The 15,685-nt window shown below is 45.0% G+C and overlaps 1 protein-coding gene across 2 annotated transcripts in view; it reads right to left on the bottom strand.

Moving 5' to 3' along the window:
• Positions 1-15,685, bottom strand: part of qsox1 (quiescin Q6 sulfhydryl oxidase 1) — a 115,537-nt gene that overhangs the window by 68,667 nt on the left and 31,185 nt on the right. For both annotated transcript variants that reach the window (XM_072573517.1, XM_072573518.1), the window contains exons 2-3: positions 13,219-13,319; positions 5,494-5,548 (exon numbers count right to left, since the gene is read on the bottom strand). In XM_072573517.1, the coding sequence (XP_072429618.1) occupies positions 5,494-5,548; positions 13,219-13,319 (156 nt within the window). The remainder of the gene's footprint in view (positions 1-5,493; positions 5,549-13,218; positions 13,320-15,685) is intronic.

Genomic DNA, 15,685 nt, shown 5'->3' with positions numbered 1-15,685 from the left:
TGCACTGCGGTCTCTACGTACCTCTACTGGCTGCTGTCTGCCAGTGGAAAATATCCACACTCTCTCCCTCGCTCAAAAAGAGTGATGGAACAAAAAGTCCTTAAATGGAGCCACAGCAGGAGCTCTCTCTCTCTCTCTCTACTAAAGCAGAGCTTGGCTGCACACTCTCTTTTATGTTTAAACTAGAACTTGCTTCATTCTTTGCCCTTCGGTTGGACCTAGCTGAACAAGGTGAAATGAGGTGACAATTTTCCTGAGTTTCAGCCTTAACAGAAATGGGCTGGCACCCGCCAGTGTGGCTGGGCATGTATGTGCAATGCCAGGGCAAGCAAGCTCCTGGCAGGCTCCCAGCTGCCTCCAGCATCAATCCGCAGACATTGAAGATCTCTGGCACAGCAGGATTAGTCCTGGCTTTGCACCACATTGTGGCAGCATTCCACTGACGCAAATGACTGATGTGTCTCCACAATCAACCTGACAGTTCTTTTTCCTTAGAGAATTAAGCCAATCTCCTCTCTTGTGTGCATAAGCTTGTAAAAACGTGCAATTCTTGCATGCTCAGTCTTGGATTCAGCGGCAAGGAATTCAGAACTACAGACTAATTGCTAACACAAAAGGAATCTGACCTTGAACAGGAAGCAAACAGTCAACTTAATCCTCTTGCTCATAAAGCAGGCAAATTCCTGAAGGAAGTCTTCTTGGGACACTCAAGTTAAATGTGCTCTGAAGGGCCCTCAAGTGTGCATGGGTTGGAAAAGAGTGAGGAAAGAAGGTTACACACCTTCTTGATTGACAGACAGTGATCTCTGCTATAAAGGATCAGTAAGTGTGAACAAGAGATCATCAGGATCCTCTCCAGACTCAGTGCCTGAGTCACCCTTTTGCCCATGGAGATCTGGCACATCCACAAACTCTCCTGGAAAGGGTGGGGCATCTAGGCTCTCAAGGAGTGAACATCTTCAGCAAAGTGGCCTCCAACGTCTCTGTCGTATTTTTTTCTCAAACCCCCAGCCCTGGGATACCACAGAGAGGCAGTTCACTAGGTACAAGCTGAACCCCCTCCCCAGAGCTCAGCCAATGTCACGGACTGCGTGGAGCATCATAACCATTCTCAGTGCTGTCCTCAATTAACGTCCAATTATGTGCATCCATTTCCAGTCGAGATCACTGCATAGAAAGCAGGAGAAATCAGCTTTGTGGGTAGCCAAAGTGTACATCATTCTGCCATCAGCTAACTTGGTCTGATGTCTTGCATAATTGAGCTACTCGCTGGATAACCTGCTGGGAGTCAGATAAGCGACATTTTAAAAGTGACATGTTGTTATTTTCGGAGGATTGCATCAAGGGTAGCATGAGTTGGTACCGTGTGTTGCAAACAAGCTCATAGAACATGCCCTTCCTAACACCAATCTAATCACCGTTCCACCTCCTTTTGATGGCTCCACTCTGAATCTGCCTTCTTCAGGGTTCTGAGCAGCACGAGACTGTTTGGCAGATCCAGGTTTCAGTGAAAATGTGAACACTAGTTATCTGATGAGCCACTGGTTATCTAGTCACTGATCCACAAGTCAAGATCAATCCCCAAGCTAGTACCTCTCAATTACTCTGTCACAGACTCCTTAACTTTCAGTTCTGAAGAAGGATCACCAGACTTGAAAAGTAAACTCTAATTTCTCTCCCCTGATGCTGCCAGACCTGCTGAGTGTTTCCAGCCATTTCTGTTTTGCAGCATCCGTGGTTCTTCATTATCCTTCCCTATTAGATTAATACTATGCTGATTAATACAGTTCTAAACACTCCTCTCCAGTTCTGACTATACTCCTGACATGCTACATTAAGTCATCTCTCCTGTTCCCCATTTTAGTTTAGATTTAATCCCCCACAGTGTGGAAACAGGCCCTTCAGCCCAACAAGTCACACCGACCCTCTGACGAGTAACCCACCCAGACCCATTCCACATCCCTACATTTAACCCTGACTAATGCACCTAACACTACAGGCAATTTAGCATGGCCAATTCACCTGACCTGCACACCTTTGGACTGTGGGAGGAAACCAGAGCAAACCCACGCAGACACAGGACGAATGTGCAAACTCCACACAGACAGTTGCCTGAGGTTGGAATTGAACCTGGATCCCTGATGCTGTGAGGCAGCAGTGCTAACTACCAAGCCACCGTGCCACCAACTTATCACAGGTTCCCCATTTATCTCATTCTTTACCAAATCTCAAAGCTTTGGAGTTTCCTTCCAATTTCCGCTTTAGATAGCCTTAAGGATTTCTAACATTTATTTTTCCCACAATGGTAACTTCTTTCTGATTTATAAAGAACAAACCAATTTGCTTTCATACAGCCTCAGGCCACCCTAAAATTACCTCACTGGTAATGAACTACTTTTCTGAAGTGTAGTCACTGTTGGAGTGCAGTTAACATGGTGGCCAAATCGAACAAAGCGAGATGCCAGCTAAATTATTCAATGAACTAGTTTCATTTGATACTGGTTGAGGGACAAATGCTGCCCGGACACTTGAAGAGTGCTCTTGCTTTATCTTCGTGTAGTGCTGTGGAATGTTTGATGCCTGAGAGTATAGAGTCTCTTTAGGTCAATACTGGAAAGTCAGCCGAGATTTTGCACTCAAGTCTCTGGAATGGGCCTTGAACCCATATCCTTCTGACTCAAAAGGACAGAATGGTACAAAACCACCTGCAACCTTTTCCTCCCTCTTACAATTTTCAAAGGCCAAGATTGCCGTGAGGACTTACCCATATTCCGTCCAATTATGTTTACCCCTCTAAGGACCTCCTAGGTCCATGCACAAGTGCCTTTGGAGGTTAATATTGGGAACGGTGTCAGCACACCAATCTCTCTCAGAGACTCTCGGAACGGCTGCGTGGCCTAGAGGGAATGCTGGCACTTACCAGTTCCTGATTTAACTTGGCTCTTTTACTCCTTTCAACTCATAGTCATATCTCTACCTTATGGGTCTCAATTGTTTTTTTTACCATAAATTCTAATTTCCTATTTAATAACTACTTTTCTTATTTTTGAACGAGAGCAGAAAAGTGAAGAGAACAATCAAAACTCTTCCTATTACTGGATACTACTTTCATTACTTAGACTCATTAGCTCCTGCCTCTGGAAATGGATGAGGCAGACAAAGGGCTCCATACTCTCCTATAGATTATGTCCTTGATTTTCTTCAATGTCTGTTGGCCAATTGCAGATCTCAACTCACAGTCTGGCACCAGTCCATCTTGGGTGGCCCTCTACTAGGTCCAGTGGAAACTCAGTGCATGACTGGAAGGGCAAGCTGCAATGGCAGAAGTCAGGTTGCAGTTGATGGGTGAAACTGGAAGCACTTCCGGGTGCTTTCTTACTTCAGAGTTGGATACAAAATCTCACCAGTCTAGGCCGAGATACTAACAAGGAGTGGGAACACATCCATATCTCAACAGTACCCTGGAGAATGGAACAGCCTCATATGTAGCTTCAGGCTCCGAAAGCTAGTGCTTCCAATTAAACCTGTTGGACTACAACCTGGTGTTGTGTGATTTTTAACTCAGGCAGCATCAGCTACTTCAGCCAACGCCTTTCCCTCCTTAAACTGCATGGCTCAACCTCCGAACCAGATAAGTGTATTCGCTGATCTGTTCCAGTTGGAATTGGTGAACAAGTGCTCAGCACTTGGCAAAGGAAAAAGCCTTGAAGAACATCTCCAGAAGACTGACATTGCATTGCACAAACACAAATAGGCTATTCAAACTCTCAATGGTGTGTGCCTAACTACTTTGGCTCCAGAATCTTTAAAATACTTGCTAGAATAAAAATGTGCCAGTCGGACTTGTCACCATTTCCATTGACTGTCGAGCCTTAATAGAGGGAGTGAGTTCCAGGTCATCACGACCCTGAGTGGGAAGAATTCTTCCCTGAAATCAACCTGGAAAGCCTTACTCTGTTCTGGATTTCCCCAGTCTCTTCAGCTTCATTACAGTCATTATTTTGGGCCTTAGGGATGATGGTTAAACCAGGTTTTCTCTCTTGGCTATCAGTAGCGAGATCTCAGTGTTGTCCTCGTTTCCACCATTTCTCCAGTTGATCTCCTGACTACACAGAGGCAGGTTTTGGGGTTTTACCCTCTCCTTCCTCCAGCTCCCCACCCCTGAAATCCCACCTCGCAATGCACTGAGCTCTGGTTTTCTGATCTTGGATTGATTTCAGTAAAAGTCCTCTAAAATATCTATGGTGAGGATTGGTCCAATGACATCTAGCCTTCTCTGTTCCTTCTACTTAGGCTCCTCCTGAGTAACTCAAATGAGTGTCATATGGGTCAGAGGATGGTCACCTAGGTTACCCTGTGGTTAGATGCAACCAGTTGGATATGCCAGACCATTGATATTTTGTCCATCCCCGGGTCTGTTTGTCCTTTCTTGAGCATTGTTGTTCTGCTTGATGTTTACTTAGCACTCCAACTGCAGTCTAATTGACCACCTTGCCTAATATGCCCTCCACTTACCGTCTCTTTCAAAGATGAAAATACCAAAGTACAAACACGACTGCTATAGACTGAATGCACAGCCAGCTGTATGGAGCAACATAGGCATCACCACGAATGTTGGGGATTGGAACATTAGCACATGGGGTCTCTGGCTCAGAATCAGGCATCCTAGCCCATTCGTTGATACCTAGTCGCGCCTTAAGTTTATCTTCAAGGATCTATCCAAACATAACAAAGATGTTTGGTTCCAACACTGGCAGCATAAGGCACCCCACGCTCTTCCACCAGTGATTGGTACATCCCGGAACCCAACATGATGCCAAATGTCACATGCCAAGAGGTCCACAGAAGCCTTATAGAGGTGGAAAGTGCAGCATTACCCGATAGTCTGGAAACTCCTCCTGGCAAATCCTTTCGAGGCAGTGGAGTGGGAGGGGGTGTAGGTGCAGCAACTCAATTAGAAAATGGCCAGAATGAGGGAAATAAGATGCTTCTTGATGCCATGTTAGTGCCACCGTACAGCCAAGTACAAATGCCGACTATTTAAGAAGCATAATATCCCAGAACAGATATCCATAGAAACACAAAATCCCCACGATGTGGCCCATCCGGCCCACACTGACCCTCTGAAGAGCATCCTAACCACCCCCTTTTACTCTGTCTCTGCACTTCCTATGGTTAATCCATCTAGCCTGCACACCCTTGGACACTATGGGCAATTTAGCACGGTCAATCCACCTAACCTGCACATCTTTGGACTGCAGGAGGAAACCCACGCAGACACAGGGAGAAGGTGTAATCTCCACACAGACAGTCGCCAGAGGGTGGAATTGAACCCGGGTAGCTGGCATTATGGCGCTGCAGTGCCAACCCCCGAGCCACCATATCACTTACCTTTTGAAGGGCTCTATGGAAACAGTGCTAGCAAAATACAAATGATTGATGAACAGGATGGAACTGAAGTGCGAAGATAGACCATGCTCAAAATGTACTAACCAGCATCTTTAAGAGCCTCTCCCTTGAATGGCGGTTTTGAAAATGCTCTGAAGAACTGAGGAGAAAAAAAACAAAATAAAATTATAATCAAGGCAGCCAAGTGAAACAGGTCAGAGATAGAGATACATTCCAAAAGTCACAGTGACATCTTCTAGACCAACTTTCACCACAGGATCATGAAGAATGTTTCCTGAAACACTGCCATAAACACAAAGTGTATCTGTTTGGAAATACTGGCCAAATTTTTAAAATATCGTGACATCCCATTTGAAACATTGGCTTCGCTTGCTTTTCATTCTTGCAAGTTAAATTTTGTCCATGGATGAATTAGGAGCGATTTGAAGTAATGCAACAAAATAATACAGGAAACAGATAGTTTTTTTTTAAACTGTAATTCTGCTGATTACGGACTCCCAAGGATAAGGGGGAAACTTGAGTCAGACCATAGAAGAATGAAATTCGGAAACAGTTTCACACATAGGAAAGGCTTGTACTTTTCTAAACTTCCCTAGTTTCGGAAAACGTTCCAACAAATTGGAAACGTACAAACACAATGCCCTTATCAAGAAAAGATGCTGACGGTAAGGAAAGTAGCAGTATAGGAAGTTGTATCATTATCTGCTGGTGGGAAAACATAGGGAAATCTTGCCACAGTTTTACAAGTGAGACCGCATTGGAGTACTGTGTATAGTTTTGGTCCTTTTATCCAAGCATCAGTGTACCTCACTGGAGGCAGTTTACAGAAGGTGTTGATAGAGAAAGTGTTGGGTTAACACCGTGATTTGTTTGGTGAAAAAATAGGTTGGGCCTGGACTCAATGGAGTTTAGAACCACATGGGGTGATCTTATTAAAACATTGAAGATTCTGAGGGGGGGGGGGGGCTTGGCTGAACAGATGTCAAGAAACTGACTCTCCTCATGGGAGAATGTGGAACTAGTGGGCAAATGTCCAAATTAGGCATCCCCCAATCAAAGTGGAGATGAGTAGGAAAAAAGTCTCTCAGAGGACAAATAAATTCTCGTAGAAAACCACAGAGATTGAGTCATAGAATATATTCAAGGCTGAGACAAAGAGATTCTTAAACTATAGTGAATCAAGAGGCTCTGAGGACAGGCGGGAGCAGGATTCAGAAGCAGCTTTCCCAGTAACATTTGGTGATGAGGGAGATGCTGAGCTGAGAAGATGCACTATTTTCTGGCTTCTGTTTGAACTGGGCCCTGTGCCCAGCTCACTGAGCCTATTTGTTTCTGCTAGCTTCTTCTGTTGTCATTCCAAATATTCAACCTCTGCAGAGGTCAGGGCTGTCTCCCAGTTGGTCGATGTTGGTTTCCTGATGAAGAGCTCAAGCTTGAAATATCAACTGTCTTTGGATGCTGCCTGGACGACTGTGCTTTTCCAGCACCACACTTTTCGACTCTGATCTCCAGCATCTGCAGTCCTCACTTGTCCCTCCTCCTCAATGCTGGTATCCACCAGTTTCACATAGGGTTTGAAGATGTCCTTCCAGCACAGTTTGGATGTCCAGGAGGCTGTGAACTAATTCCCAATTCATTGTACAGAAAATATCTGGATACACGGTCATCATCCATCTGATGCAAGTGGCCGAGGCAATGAAGACATCATTGATGGAAACTGCTCGGGCCTTGCTCCTGCTTGGTAGACTCAGTTCTCAGTAAGACCACAGTTGTTCAACTCTCTTAATCAGTTTGAACATATTTCCAATTTCCAGCAGTTTAAGTACACTGTCTCTGCTCCCATGGTCGCATGCCTTGGTCAGATCAAAGTAGGTATTAGATAGCTGTCGCTTTTGATATCCCTTGCAACAGCTGGACCAAGACAATCATGTAATTTGTTGATTGAGTTCTGAAACCACAATGTGATTAGCGTGGATGTGTTAGCTGGGATCTGCAGTCTGCAGAAGGACAATGTGGGCAAATATCTTTCTCATGATGCCTAGCACCAAGATACCTCAATAGTTATTCCAATCACTGCGGTCTTTCCTGTTCTTCTACAGGGCCATAGTCGATTTCAAAGCTACTTGGATGCTGCCTGAACTGCTGTGCTCTTCCAGCACCACTAATCCAGAATCTGGTTTCCAGCGTCTGCAGTCATTGTTTTTACCTCATAGTTTCTTACCGTCAATTGTTCTTAAAAAATTCATTCACAGATGTGGATATCACTGACTTGGCTAGACTTGTTACCTGCACTGCAATAAAGAATCAACTACACTGATGCAGGCCTGGAGTCACATGTAGACTAGATCCTACAAGGAATTAGTGAACCAAATGGGCTTTCCATTAAGTGACAATGGTTTCATCTTCAGACTCTTAACTCCAGATTTGTATCACATTCAAATTCCATCATCTGCCACTGCAGGATTCGAACCTGGGCCTCCAGAACATGACTTGAGTTTCCGAATCAATACTCCAGTGATAATACCACTAGATCATTGATTGCCTGCATGGTGGTATGGTCTGCTGCCCCTACTCTTGGAAAAGACAGTGGCATCTGTGTGGTTATTGCAGGAATGCCAGTTTTCCGTGTTCTAAGAGTAGAGGGTGTATTGCATCAGCAACTGGGATCTTTATCCAAGTCAACAGATCTGCTAAGCTCCTCTGCTATGGACTCCATATCAGCTTCTCACCAAGCTGACTTTATATAATGTGATGTGCTTTCCCTACAGTAAGTCTTAAGGTGGGCGGCACGGTGGCACAGTGGTTGGTACTGCTGCTTTACAGCACCAGAGACCTGGGTTCAATTCCCGCCTCAGGCGACTATCTGTGTAGAGTTTGCACATTCTCTGTGTGGGTTTCCTCCCACACTCCAAAAATGCGCAGGTTAGGTGAATTGGCCATGCTAAATTGCCCATAGTGTTAGATGTGGGGGAGTGGGTTTGGGTGGGCTGCTCTTCAGAGAGTTGGTGTGGATTTGTTGGGCCGAAGGGCCTGTTTCTACACTCTAAGTAATCTAATCATCTCTCCAATGATTTACTGCAGCCAGTATTAACATCCAAAGTCTTTGTTTTCAATGGAACTATTTTCTTTACTGATGGACAGGGTGACATTTTGATACTTTAATTTTTCTCCCTAATATTCCCTCAATCAAAAGTCGTCTGCATATTTTAGCACAGTTACAACAACCAGTCATTAAAACCATAGAATCCCTACAGCGTGGAAACAGGCCATTCAGCCCATCGAGTCCACATCGACCCTCCAAACACTATTCCACTCCTTCCCTTTAACCTTGCATCTCCCATGGCTAGCCCACCTAGCTGGACACTTCAGCATGGCTAATCCACCAAAGCTGCAATCTCTGGACTGTGGGAGGAAAACTACACAGACACAGGGAGAATGTGGAAACTCCACACATATTCATCTGAGGGTAGAACCGAACCTGGGTTGCTGGTACTGTAAGGCAGCAGTGCTAACCACTGAGCCATCATGTCACCAAAAGCAGCCTGCCGAACAGTGTGTTAAGCTGTACGTTGACCCTCTTGGAGCAGGCTGCTTGGCTTCAAGGAGAGGTTCCATCTCAGTGGTACGATTCTCAAACCAGACAGCATGTTCTTGCACTGACCTCCCATATGTCAAGAGCATGGTACTACAGACAGTATCTCCAAGTGTGTTCCTGCTCCCTTTTGCAGTCATACAGATGTACAATACAGAAACAGACCCTGCGGTTCAACTCATCCTTGCGGTCAGATATCCTAGGTAAATCTAGTCCCATTTTGCCAGCATTTAGCCAATATCTCTCTGATCCTTTCCTATTCGTATACCCATCCAGATGCCTTTTAAGTGTTACAACGGTACCAGCCTCCACCTCTGCCTATGGCAGCTCATTCCATACACGCACCACCCTCGGCGTGAAAACGTTGCCCCTTTCAGTCCCTTTTAAATCTTTCCCCCCTCATCCTGAAACCTACGTGAGAATGTCAGACAGCGCCTGTTCAGTTCAGTTGAGGAACTGCAGGTCTATATCCAGGTAGGCAGCAGGACTGAATCTGACACAAGGACAATGTTTCGCCTTTAAAGATTCAAGAGTTGCATCCTGCACAGAAAGCGACACCTTGCTGATGCGTTTCCGCTAAACACATGTCTTGTCGGGTGACTGTAATGCTTCTTTTGCTTCCCGTGGTCCACTACAGGGATGAGCCTGGTCTTTTCTTGAGTGGCAATGCCAATGGTCAGCCTGGGGACTCCCTTGTTGAGTACAGGTGTCTTGCAGGCATTGTCAACCAGCTACCTGGGTCAGCCCTGTGCAAGTGCCCCTGACCTTCTAGCTTGGCAATGGAAAATTTGGAATCTCCCTTTGAATGTTTTGTTTGCTTCCCTGGTGAGTTAAATTCCGGTCACTTCCTCAGCGGGGACTCAAAGCTCCCTTGAAGCTGGTGGATTCTGGCAGGACAGCATTTTACAAGTCAGGTGTAATACAGGTAGGCAGTGGCTGCTCCATTGGGTCAAAATAATCCCTCCCACTAATGGAGACAGCTCACAGCACCCCATTCTCTATGCCAGTCTAGTTGGGGTTATCACCCTGAATGGTTACCTTCCCTTTAGTGTTAGAATGTCTGGGCAAAATCTGGACTCAATGTATTAAGACTCTAGGATACCCATATGACAAGGCTCCTCTCTCAAATGCCATGGTTGAGGCCAAAGGAATGCAGCACACTACCTTTGGCCATGGCTTAGAATCCCGACAGTGTGGAAACAGGCCCTTTGGCCCAACAAGTCCACACCGACCCTTCGAAGAGTGTCCCACCCAAGCCCATTCTCCTACATTTACCCCTAACTAACACATCCCTGAACACTATGGGGCATTTTAGCATGGCCAATTCTGCACAGCTTTGGACTGTGGGAGGAAACCAGAGCACCCAGAGGAAATCCACGCAGACACAGGGAGAATGTGCAAACTCCACACAGACAGTCGCCCAAGGATGGAATCGAACCCACGTCCCTGGCACTGTGAGGCAGCAGTGCCAACCACTGAGCCATCATGCCACCCCAATCCACTTGGATTGCAGGAATTGTCAAATTTATAATAACTTAATTTAGGTATCAGTCCACCTTTGAGCTCCACCACCGATTCTTTGTTCTGAGGCAGGGGAGCTGTTTGCCTTTAGCAGGCAGCTTGGTTCACGAGTGTCGGAGCATGCGCAGATGGTAATGCATCTGCATGGTATACATCTAGGGGCTGGGGTTGCCAAGCCTTTACAGAGGAACCTCGATTATCCGAATTTGATGGGCGGGCACTATTTCGTTTGGATAATTGATTATTTGGTTGTTTGATCAAATGCCTTTCCTATGGGGCTCGGAGCTTTTAAAGTCTGCTCACTGTTCAGGAGACTGCAGCAGCACACCACGCGCGAGACCCCATCTCCAACACTGCCCTCAACCCCGCCCAAGCTCCTGTGCAACATGCCCCCCCACCCCCCTGCCCCCAACACTCCCCAGCCCCACCCTGTCCAACACTGTACCCCCGCCCCCAACACCGCGCCCTCTACTCCTGTGCAACACTCCCCTGTCCCCAACACCCCTGCAACCACAACCCTATCCAACACCGTCCCCACCCCCAACCCTGTCCAACAACCCCCCTCCTCCCGCAACCCTGTCCAATACCGTCCCTGCCCCCCATTCCCGTAGACACTTGCCCCCTCTCCGGGGAAGTTGGACTGGACACCAACAACAAGACACACGTGTATACACACACACACACACACACAATTTTGTACTGCAACGTTTTGACAGGTTCCACCTCTGCCCTGTACAGGACAATGTTAGAGAGATTATCGGGGGAAGCGTGGTGGGGCACGGTTAGGGGACACCCCTCTGTAGAACTCCAGGGAACGTGTGGGGTGAGAGACAGGACAGGAGGTCAGTCATTTGGAGACGGTGCCTGTTTAATCACTGTAAACAAAAGGTGCGATCATTGTTGGAAACACATCTTTGTTGCAACGCTTCCATCGGGTCCTCGAGATCTCGTTCGGATAATCTGACTTTCGGATAATTGGTATTTGGATAATCAAGGTTCCTCTGAGTGTCACTGACATTATTGTCTGAGGATATGAGATCTCCATGTGTCTCCATGAGGAGCTGTGGACTAGCTGACAGACAGGCTGTACACTAACAGAAGGGAATTACAAACTGACTTTTTAAAAAGTATATATCTGCTTGTTTGCATTGCTGCTAACCGGTGTTGTAGGCTAAAACAAAAGAGAAGCAAACTAACAGCAGAAGTCAGAGATTATGCTCACTCTCTTCCTATCACATTGACCTGGGTGGGGCATTGAAAGCAGCACTGCAACCAACTGGTTGGAGTCAGGAAATAATAGGATGTCATATTAAAATGCAAATTGGTGTATATGAATGATGTGTATTTCAGTGAGGTTTTGGATCAAAGCCCCATTAGCAGCGACTGTAATTGGTGGAAGTCAGCTTGCACCTCACTGTTTGCTCCAGTTATCGGAGACGCACCTGATTCTACCCCCGATCTTTCACCGCCAAGTTAATGTTGGGTTAAATACTGGCAGCGCCCTTGTTTTTCCACAACACGAACCTGCGCTGCCAATTTCTGAAACTGCGAATGCACATTTTGCAGACAGTCTCAGAACAGAAAGACTCAGTGAGATGCCTGAACTGCAGCCAAATTCGCATTCCAGCCCATCAGGGGCATTTTGCAGAAGCCGAGAGAACAGTTGTTCACTACTCAGCTGGACACAAGTAACAAAGCAACTGAGCCAATACCCTGATTAACCACAACCTGAAGCCAAGTTAGCAATGGAAGAAGCGCAGAAGGGTAACTAAGTATGTTTTAACTGAGTTAGTGTAGGGCTACGTTTTCCCATCCACAATCCAGCTTTTGTTGAGCAATGATGAGCTGGTACAGATCTAAATAAAACCCTTTAAAATATCACCCACTCAGCTGGTATAAAGGCCTTTGCCATAGCTACACTGAACCCGCTGTATGATAAATAAGACACGCACTTATAGTGTTAAAAACCCTTCCACCACCACTTCCGGAGAATGGAGTAGACATGTGCACTTAACCCTAGAATAGATCATTTTAATTGACCTGTTCAGACATGTTGTGACACATTTCTGGACCAGGTGGAACTTGAATCCAGGCTAAGAGGTAGGGATATTACCATGGCACCACAAGATTCCCAAGTATAGCTATAAAGATAATACTGGGGACCTGGCAAATGGTGGAATTTAAATTCAATAAATATCTGTAATTAAGAGTTTAGTGGTGACCACGAATCTATTGTCAGATAAACCCATCTGGTTCACTAATGTCCTTTAGGGAAGGAAACTGCCATCCTTACCTGTTCTGGCCTACATGTGACTCCAGACCCACAGCCATATGGTTGACTCCTAACTGCCCTCTGGGCAATTAGGGATGGGCAACTAATGCTGGCCTAGCCAGTGATGCCCTCATCCCGTGAATGAATAACAATAAAAATAACTCAGCCAAAGCTCAGAAATAAACAGCACTCACACACCAATCGGCCGAAACTCTAAATGAGCTTTCAGTTCATTCCAGGCAGAGGGAGCACTAATTTATTTCTGGTTTTAAAGTAGGGGTTGTACGTGAGGTTTGGCACATTTTGTTTCAATTACAAACACTCAGATCTTGGATTTGAGCAGCTGAATGGAACTGGACTCAGTATGTGCCCTAAGTATTTTCAGTGAATGCATTTCTTGCGATCCAGTGCACTAACACCATACCTTCATTGTTGGATAGACGGTCACTTGAAATCTTCGACAGATTCTCTTATCCTGACTGTTTGCACAGTTGACCGCTGCCAGCCTCACCGCGGGTCTCCATTCTGGAGAAAGTGACAGGGATTTGGTGAGTTCCACAATTTAAAAAACACAGCTAGTTGCAAATCTGTGCATTTATGCATTAACAAGGAGTTATACACTTGACCATTATCCCCTCCCAGCTCCAAACCAATGGAAAAAAAATCTTTGTGGCTGCTTTATAGCAACTGGTTTAATTGACTGCCCCATTGAAATCAAGAGTCCTTTTCTTGCTCTCTGTTTCTATGATTGAAAGGGAAGGATAGCCAAAGTCCCTGTTGCTAACCTTCTGTTTTATGTGAACTATGAAGGATTGACATATGTAAACATTTATTCAGCTGAAAGTCACACTGCCCAAGTATTACACACAGTTGCAACAGCCACGAAAATAAAAATGACTATAAGTTTTGTTCCACCACTGGTCTAAAGGCTATGTGCAGCAAAATGTGTAGCAGACCCACTCTTCAATGTTATAATTTCACCCCGGTAATGGGTTCCTACAACCTCTTCCATTAGGCAGAAGGTACAGAAGCCTGAACATATGCACTGGCAGGTTCAGCAACAGCTTCTTCCCCGCTGTTATTAGACCGATGAATGGACTGTCTAACCTCAAATAATGCTGATCTTGCTAATGTTGATCTTGCCTAGCCCACTCCCTGCGCAACATTAACTTGCATGCCTCTGTCTAAGTCTTTTTACAACCTCTGATCTGTACTTCCTTGCTTACTAAGATCTGTCTTTAATGCTCATAAACAAAGCTTTTCACTTCGGTACTTCGGTACACGTGACAATAAATATCAATCAACACCAGTTATAAATACAGAGGAACCTCGATTATCTGAAGGACGCTGGTGGGAGTATTTCGTTCGGTTAATTGAATTCCAGATAACACAGTTTAGCCAAGCATGGGGACCTCGCAATCTTGCCGGATATTCGGATAATCGAATGCTCGATAATCGAGGTTCCTCTGTATTGCTGTAATTGTAAGAACCACTAGAGGGTGATCTTTTCTTACTGCTGTCTTTTACTTACATTGTGAAGTGACCCACTCGTTCTGTCACTATGGCTGGCATCTCCAGCTACAATGAAGGTGAGTGGTTTTTGCAACATACATTGTCGACATAGGTTTTTATTAGAGTTTGCGTTTCAAACCAGTGGCATATAGATTACTTTTGTAAAGAGGTTTAGAACAAAATGGGCTCAAGCAAATCCTTTCTGTAACCATGACCTAATTCATTGTGTGGCAGAGAGATAGTGATTGCAAGCCTCCTGGAGGTTATTGGAATATAATTACTAATACTGCAGGGTAAAATTTGAAAAGTATTGGCTTGAATTTGCTTAAGAATCATCAAGGAATTTTTCATTAACTTGAGAAACCCAAATACTGAGAGCTTCTCGTGTCCTTTTTTGAGGACACCTGAAACAAGTATAGTTTCCCTTCTAAGGCACAGTATGGGCAGCACAAGGAAAGTGCTCTTATCTTGGTGTAATAGCCTTTGAAACCTCCAGACCAGAAGTATTTGGTTAGAAGACAGCAGATTATTTCTTTAAAAAAACATAGGAAGTCCAAATTTTTAGTTTGAGAGTCTTTACATAGGAAGACTTCACAATGGATAGGATAGAGCTGGAAAGAAATGCTTGAGTCAGATCTAAAGATTTGATATTGAAGGGTCACTTTGCTGGACCTGAATCACTGTAAAATGATAGTGTTAGACAATAGTTAAGAATTTGTTTTGCAGCCTGTTTTAGATTATCTCAAACTCCATTCTTTATTTATAGAGCTTGGTTTGTCTTATTTTATTATCTTCCCTTTTCAGGAATAAACTTCTGTTTTATTATTAAAGGAAATTTGCAGACATAACGCCAGTGCTCTCTACAAGATCCTGCTTTTACATCTTACACCAATTTATCTGCTAACTCTCGATTAGTTTTATTCAAACAATCCTCTATTATTTCTTCCAGCAGCATTCAATTTTTTGCAATGGACCTCAAAACACTTCTGTGTTAATCTTCTATGTGCCTATGTTTCAGTGATTGGCCACAATGTTAAATATTCTTTAAAAATGTGATCTCTCAAGCCAATTTCCATCTGAGGTCTAACTTGCCCGGTAGCAACATTAGATGAGATCACAAAAACTGGGAGGCTGTTGATGGTTTTGTGCTGGATACAATGTAAGTGGCAACCAAGTCCCTTTTAAAGAATTGGTTAAGTTGAAGTTTTGAACAATAAGTGGGAAGTGAGGAACCAGGATTCAGAACTAGGCAGGGAGTGGAGAGGTGGGGGTGGAGCAGTGGAGACAGCAAAGATGGGCTGGGTGCCAGAGGTCACTCCGACCACCAGCCCGTTCTGTTCTCCCCTCACCCACCCGGCTCTGCCTTCACTCCACTGCTG

The sequence above is a fragment of the Chiloscyllium punctatum genome, chromosome 7 (assembly GCF_047496795.1).
Source record: "Chiloscyllium punctatum isolate Juve2018m chromosome 7, sChiPun1.3, whole genome shotgun sequence".
NCBI lineage: Eukaryota > Metazoa > Chordata > Chondrichthyes > Orectolobiformes > Hemiscylliidae > Chiloscyllium > Chiloscyllium punctatum.
Note: the sequence above shows the minus strand (reverse complement) of the source record. Positions and strands in the feature narration are given on the sequence as shown.